This window comes from Formica exsecta, unplaced genomic scaffold, assembly GCF_003651465.1.
Source record: "Formica exsecta isolate Colony F162 unplaced genomic scaffold, ASM365146v1 scaffold473, whole genome shotgun sequence".
Taxonomy (NCBI): Eukaryota; Metazoa; Arthropoda; class Insecta; order Hymenoptera; family Formicidae; genus Formica; species Formica exsecta.
The window spans coordinates 111,611-119,822 of NW_021851967.1; the positions used below are offsets into that span (position 1 = coordinate 111,611).

General features: G+C 29.6%; 1 protein-coding gene across 1 annotated transcript in view; it reads right to left on the reverse strand.

Moving 5' to 3' along the window:
- Positions 1 to 3,065, reverse strand: part of LOC115241264 (G-protein coupled receptor Mth2-like) — a gene marked incomplete at its 5' end in the record, with an annotated part of 9,853 nt that extends 6,788 nt beyond the window's left edge. Inside the window, 2 exon segments of the mRNA XM_029816934.1 lie at positions 1,409 to 1,487; positions 1,922 to 3,065. Of these exon segments, the coding sequence (XP_029672794.1) occupies positions 1,409 to 1,487; positions 1,922 to 3,065 (1,223 nt within the window).
- Between the last annotated feature and the right edge of the window lie 5,147 nt (positions 3,066 to 8,212).

Consider the following 8,212-nt stretch of genomic DNA (forward strand, 5'->3'; position numbering starts at 1 on the left):
ATGTTAACGGTGGAATTTTTGAAAATTTATTATAATCTGTAAAAAATGTATCACTTGAACAATAAATATTAGAAATAGTACGTAGTATTTCTTTCTTGTCAGTAATTTTGCAACTGTACATTCAAGTCGCTCTATCTCGGAAACCGTGGGGAATAGGACATATATTCATATGAACATTTTTGCTTAAAATGACCGATACTATTACCTCCCAGAATATTGACCTTTCCTCCTAGAACACCCTGTATATATATGTATATGTATATACAGGGTGTCCCATAATTCGCGGATCACCCGCCATGTGCAGGTAGAGCACATGAAACCGAGAAGAAAAGTCCTTTACCATTTTGCGATTTTCGTAATAATTATTAAGAAATTAATTAAAAAAGATGGGCCAATCACAAGCGCGCGGCGAGAAGAGACTTCCTACTCAGGCGTTGCTTCCCTCTCTCTCTCTCACTCTCTCTTTCTCTTTCCCGCGCGCGCGTCATAGGAAGCAGAGTTGGGCAAAAATGTAATCTAATTAACAATCACAAATTTCAATTACAATGTAATTCTTAATGCAATTAATAATTACATTTTATAATCGTTAATTATTGCATACAATTACATTGTTTGCAATAATTAACAATGTAATTGTTTGCAATTATTAACGATTATCAAATGCAATTATTAATTGCATTAAGAATTACATTGTAATTGAAATTTGTAATTGTTAATTAGATTACATTTTTGCCCAACTCTGCTTCCTATGATATATTATCTTTAATCTGCCTTACCTTAACTTACCTTTATATCATTGATTTATACATGTTGTATAACACGACGCAACAAAATAATTTTTTGTAATATATATATATTACAGAAAATTATTTTGTTGCGTCGTGTTGTACAATATACAGGGTGGACCAGTAACTCTTGCCACCTCGAATATCTTCGAGTCTAGAACAGTTACGAAAAATTTTTTCCTACAACAGTTCTATAGTCTCAAAGGGGCCGTCGAGTAGTGGTAACACAGTTCGTCGGAAACATGCATTTTATTAATATTAATTTAACTACTTTTTTATAAATTTTTTATGTTTAATATTAATCGACAGTCTTGTAATTTACCTTCCTAACGTTTTTTGAGCTCCTCTATCGAATTACGCAAAAAAAAATAGTCATCCTATTTGAAAAAGTGGAGTTAACCTTGAGATCTCCGAAGCGCCGCCACCCCGACGAACTGTGTTACTACCACTCGATGGTCCCTTTGAAACTATAAAACTTTTGTAGGAAAAAATTTTTCGTAACTGTTTTAGAGTCGAAGATATTCGAGGTAGCAAGAGTTACTGGTCCACCCTGTATATAAAGGTAAGTTAAGGTGAGGCAGATTAAAGATAAAATATAATATATAAAATAATTGATAACTTACCTAAATGTCCACCACATGTCGAAACTCATTATACTTAGCCAGAACAAGCTTGCCAAATAACAAAAATAGCTAAAAAAAGCTAAAAATGAAATAAATAGCATGTTACTCATTGAGCTCGCATTAAATGCACATGGAAGACTTATAGTTACTACTATGTTTCTCTGTTTAAAAATATATTTAGTCTAACTATTGTATTTGCACTTAAATTTTATAGCAAAGATGATATATTTCATAAATATGTGCTGATAGTAAATTAAGTAAGATGTTGATTCAAGATCTAACTCTGCAAAAACTCAAAAACACAAAAAATATATTTATTCAGACTTTAGATTAGTTATATGTTGAAGTGTATCTAAAATTTATCATTCACTAAATTTCACATTAATTCTTGCATTTTTAATAAAAGATATATTCAAATTATCAAAAAGTAATACGCGAATATATACATTAATATGTTTGTAATATATATATGCTATAATAATTGTATAGTTATATGATTTAAATATACTATACCGACTGTAATACAGACTGTATAATGTACAGCATCCGCTTCACCAATTATTAGAATATTCACAATATAAATTGTATTTGTGACAAACAATGCACCGCTGTAATTGCGCAATAAGAAGCCGTGTACGTTTCGTAGCTCTGGCAATATGGAATATATCAGAAATATTGGCACCAAAAATGACATAGACATTATACGAAAACTTATATTTATGATATCATCGAGATCATTGACATCGTCTTCATCATCGTCAAAATCATACATGTCATCGTCTTCAATCGACGAAATGTCATTATCGGTTGTCGTAATAAAGATATTGTCACAAGTCTCTGAGCAGATAATCGCTTCGTACTTATCCCCATCCACGATGGCAAGACAATATGATGTCGATTTGACAAATATTTTATAATAAGGTAAATAGAGAGAACCATTGGCAAAGAACATGAAATCATACTGATAATCATCGGAAAACCGGTCTTTATTCTGGCACGGATCGTAGACGACAAGCTGAAACAATTCATTCACCGTCTTATTTTCGCTTTGCAACGAATCGTTCGTGTATCCGTACACGTTCGGGAAGAAGTATTTATTTCCTTCAGAGAGGCATTCATTATCAACCAGACGATCGCCGAGAGGACAGCATAGCTGAATGCAAGTAATATTGAAGCACATTTCGTATGAAACGACGATTTTTATATTGCTATCTTTACTGAAATTTCCTGAGAACTCGTACGATGTAGAATCATTTTTCTCTTCAATTCTCATCAAGTTTTCATAAATTTCCTGTGTCGTAAAATTTCTTTTATGGTTGCCATTTGTTGAATTCGTGCTAGATTCCATCCGAATTTGTTTATCACCTTCATGATTTTGTATGGAGTGCGTATCGAGTTTGAACTGTATCGAATCATCATCTTCGCGATCGTTGCTGGAAATGATGCGAGATTCATATTGCATATCTTCATATTGCGTATTATTGGTAGACTTTTTGTACAAATCATATGGCAGCGTTTTCATTTTGTTGCCATAGTTTGTCGTAGGATTCGCGTCTATCTCATATCGTACTGTCAAATTATTATTTTTCTCTTTATTGTCTGTGAAATTTTGCTGAGGATTCGATGACGAAGCGACGAGAAGACAAAGCGCACAATATCAAAACGTCAAATTTTTTCCACACATAGTTGCCTTTTTGATGTCAAATTTATACCTGGAAAATACGTATCTGATTTTTTTCTACGATGAATTTATATTTAAATGTCCAAAATCAATGATATGCGAACTGCGGCTTGAAAAATGTACTAATATTGTTAGTCTGCGATGGTTTGATGATGATAACTCATTTGTCCCAGTCCTCAAGATTAAAGGAGCTGCTGTCGCAGTATTTATTCTTGCGAATGCATGTCAGAAAGTAAATTGATGTCGACAGAACGGCACTTCGATGAAATGAGTTACGGAGGGCCAGGAACGGTGATGTTGTGATACAGGCGGTTGTTAATCTCTTGGAATGGTATTATTCTATTTCTTTCTAGAACGTGTAATTTAAAAAATGAATGACATGCGTGAATGCTTGATTTTTATATTCGATTTTAAGAGCTTTTAATATTTTTATAGTTTAACACACACACACACACGTATATACAATATATGTATAGTATATACAGTGGCGTGCAAAAATTTCCGGCCAGTGACATTTTGTAAATATAACAATTATAACTATAAATACTTTCACAAACATAAACAATATTCTTTCACTATATTATTTTGTTTCCTATATGTTATACTCGCACCTGATAATGGTTAAAAAGTCATTAGGTTTTTTTTAATAAATTATATAGAGTACGAAATGTCACTGGCCGGAAACTTTTGCACGCCACTGTATATATTTTGCCTCGTGACAATCAAAATTAGTCATTACATCTAAATCTTGAAGGAATATTTATTTTCTACTCTTATATGTATCGATTTCTTTAAATCCTCCACATATGTCCATTTCGATAAAATCACAATTTAGAAATTATTTTTGAGAATCTAAAGATATAGAGTAATAAACAAAGCTATCGAACTTTGTGTCACATAGGTTCATCTCATATTCTAAATTTTATAATCAAAAAATTTTGTTAAATTTATACGCGCGTACATTTCTTTTTGTATTAGTTGCATGAAAGAAATATAATTAAGTACAAATACATAAATATGTAATAAGAAGAAATTACCTTTTTTCTTTCTTTTTCGGCAAAATCTCCTAAGATTGATCTGGTTTTATTATAGCACTGTTATCGTTGACGATATTATGGTCGATTTTAGTTATTTTGCTAGATTCAATAAAACTACTACTGCATTCGGTTTTAACTTCTTTTCTCGAGTCGAAGGAGGAAAGAGAGCGCAAAAGAAACATGTGTCCGCATAAACGAGAAGATGCGATTACCGAGGATGACGAGTCATCGAGCTTCGGGAAACAGTCTACTAGTCTGCTAGTATGAAACTATACACATACAATAACTATTACATATACAAGATAAAATTCCATTAACGGGAGTGCCAGGCGACAAGAAATGATATACAAATCGGTGAATTTCTGAAAAAGGAAAAGATTACAGATAATGAGAAGAATTAAACAGGAAAGAGGAAAAAAACAAGGAAAGGAAGAAGACTAGATAGTTAGATGGATTATAAAGGTTATAAAAGACACAAAGATTCAAAACATTGAAAGAAAAAGATCAACAAATTACCAATTCACAATTTATAGTTTCAAATTTAATTCAAATTTAATTTCAAGGTTTTTATGGGTTTTAAGGTCTTTAGAGTTTTAATCTTTTAACAATTTAATGTTTTATGTTTTAAAGTTTAAAGTTTTAAAGTTTAAATTTTAGAATTTTAGAGTTTTTAAAGTTTGAAAGTTTGGAAGTTCTAAAGTTACAAGGTTTCAATGTTTTATAGTTAAAATTATAATGTTATAAACATTTAAATATCTAAATGTCTAATGAATATATAATGTATATGTATACCTATGAAACCATCCGAAGCCGCAAGGCAAGGATTAAATAAAATAAATAATAAATAAAAGTTCCATTAGCATGCTTCTACAGACAGTAGCTCAACCAAGCAGCGAAATGAAGTAAGATGTTGACGTGTTGACTATTATATTTTAGATACTTGAGGCTTAAATGAAGAACCATTATATTTTTAAGAATTTCACTAAAATAAAAAATATATTGATACGCAGCAACAAATAACATGAAATTTTTAATTATATTACTTTATAAACTTATATTATATTAGATTTTAGTTATTAATATATTTAGTAAAAAATTTTTTTTTGGAGACAATTGTAATCTATAACACATGTTTCGGAAAAATTTTATTTGTACCACTAACGAATTTATCAATCTTATTCGTTATCTTTAAACTACAAAAAAATACGTAATCAAAAGATAAAACTATTTTATATAGATCAAGGAGAGAGGGAGAAGGAGAGGGAGAGGGAGAGGAAGAGGGAGAGGGAGAGGGAGGAGAGAGAGAGAGAGGGAGAGAGAGTAAGTTACGATGTTTAAATATTTAATATTTAATATTGTCCAATTAAGAACTGTTTTGAAGAGCACATATTGGATAGCTTTATGCAAAATACGAATACATTGAAGACGAAATCATGCAACAGGCGTGAAAATGTTGTAGGTACGTGTTTATATATATATATATATAAATACTTAAAAATTTTGTTTCAAAAGCATTGAATCGAAGAAAACAACCATAAGAAAAAGTAAATACATAACAGATCTTTCGATCTTATTCATTATCTTTAATTGTAGGCTATACAATTAAAATATTTGATTGAATATAGGAGTTACATTTAATATAACATGAATTATCATTTGCTAATACTTGAATTGAATTCCATCGATGATGTTGCATGCCAATGTGAAAGTAAACAACGAAATACTACGTGAAAATTGATTGTACTACCGCCTATATCTCACATCGATAGCACATATTAATGTGAAGGAATTTGTATCATTTATTTTATTTAAAATCGCAAATGATAAAGATGAATCTCTTTCAAGTAACGCTGACACATTTACAATGTGTTTCACACACTTGACCTTAATTTGCTTCGTAGAAAAGATATGTAGAAAGGCTTGATTGCCTTGAAAAAAGTTCTTTGTGGTGACGTAGAACAAATAAGATTAAATTATATTTTATATTGAAAATTATATAATACATATTTTTGCAATTTTGATAACTATAGAAATATCAATATACACAATAATCGCAAATACAGTTGATTTAAACAACATATCTCTACTTTTATTCCATATTAGAAAAATAGATGCTATATAATAAAGATGCGATAACGTACATATGCACGTATATATATACATATATTTTCTTATGATGTATAATTACAAAATAAAGCATGTAGTTCAACGTACAGTAAACTTTTTATAAAAGTAAAACGATTTAATGTGATATTTTTCACTTTTGTTAGAGATTAAAATAGAATTGATAGATTGTTAAAATAACTGTGAAATTTATCTCTCTATATATTCTACGATGTATAATTTTTATTTATCTATACAAACAATATATAATATATTTTTATTTACTTAATATTTTTATTTTGTACTCCTTTTTTATTTTTTATGTTAAATGATCTTAAATAATTTTTTATTAAATAGCGCCTAACATGTTCTCGGTACACAATTGTGACTTTTCTTCTAGAAAGGAGATGTAAATATATCAACGTCTGAATATGTGAAAAATAAAAATGCTGAGTAAAAAATTTGAAGTTGCAATGATTTTACATTGTATTTTTTTAGGAAATATATAGATTATATTAATAATACCATTGAAATTGGATAATTACTATTTGCATAGTAACTTATTTGCATTATATTAAAAGCGTTAAATGTTTCAGCAGCTTTCAACGAGATAATTCATTTGCTTATTACTAGTTATCATTAATTACTACATATTGCAATATTATATACATAGAGTGCTAATCATTATTACACACAATGGTAATTACGCAATGTTAAAAAAATTATTTTTTCTACTTTTCTTTAACGTTTAAAATTTATATTTGTTAAAAATTAAGTATACTTTTACAATTTTTATTCTATGCTTTTATTGCGCAAAAATATTCGTGCGTTATGATATTTAATTAAGAATGCGAAACTATATTTTTAGCCAATTTAGTATCTTATTGTGCAGCAATTTATGTAAGCATAATGTATGTATGTATAAATATAAGGATAAAAAATGGGCTAATAAAAGCCAAGTGCAGTAAATCGACACAACAAAATTCGAATAGAAATATTTTTTAATGAACATTCGGTCTTTCCTTTGAACCATCTTCAGCAAATTAACAGACAAAAGCTCTTTTATGCCCTGTTATGCCCCTCTTTGATCTCAACCTTCATCCTGTAGTGAGTTTCCTACCGGTTCCAGCCGTTAAAAGAGAGCATAATGTCCATAGCATAAGACATTACAAAGCTGGAGCGAAATAATTAAAGATCAACAATAAAAAAGAAAATCTTTCCGAGCTATAAAAATATTTTTAGAAATAAATAAAGTACATACATTGTAAATACATTGTAAATAATTACATATTTTTTTTTAAAAACAATTATTTTTTTATACATAAGAAAAAATATTAGAAATATATATTAAATATTAGGAATAAGAATTATTTTAAATAATCGAAAAGATTCTGATATAAAAATACAAATTCGGATATAAAGAATTAGTAAGGGCTAATAAGGTAGTAAAAACTCTTCATATTTGAATTTGTATTTATCAGTTTTTATATTTTATTTTAAAATCATTTCTATTCCTAATATTTAATATTTATTCCTAATACTTTCTCTATTTTACGCAGGGTCTTATTTTCAAGCTTTCAAGAAATTTGTGTGAAATAATGTACTTAACGTTAAAATTATAAAGCGTCACCAAAACATGTCACGACCATGAAGTAGAGAGAAGGAGATCGAACTTGATAGCGCGCAAGTCGAAAAAATGGCCCTGATTCGTGACCCCTAATTGAGAGGGAGTCCGCTGAAGGGAATAGTTTCTCATGGATGGACGCCATATTTAAAGCTAACCTAAAGCAATGTCGTGGTCAGCTGTACATGTTGCATCGCTGCACATGTTTGTTGCTCCGATTTGCGATTATAAAGCCAAATAAACTGAGAGCATTAAAAAAGAGTTTCTTTTATTGTGTGCATTGTTATAACGTATTCCGACAGCGGGAGATGGAAAATATCCTCGTCGAAAGCAATAAAACAGAAAGGTAAGTAATAGAA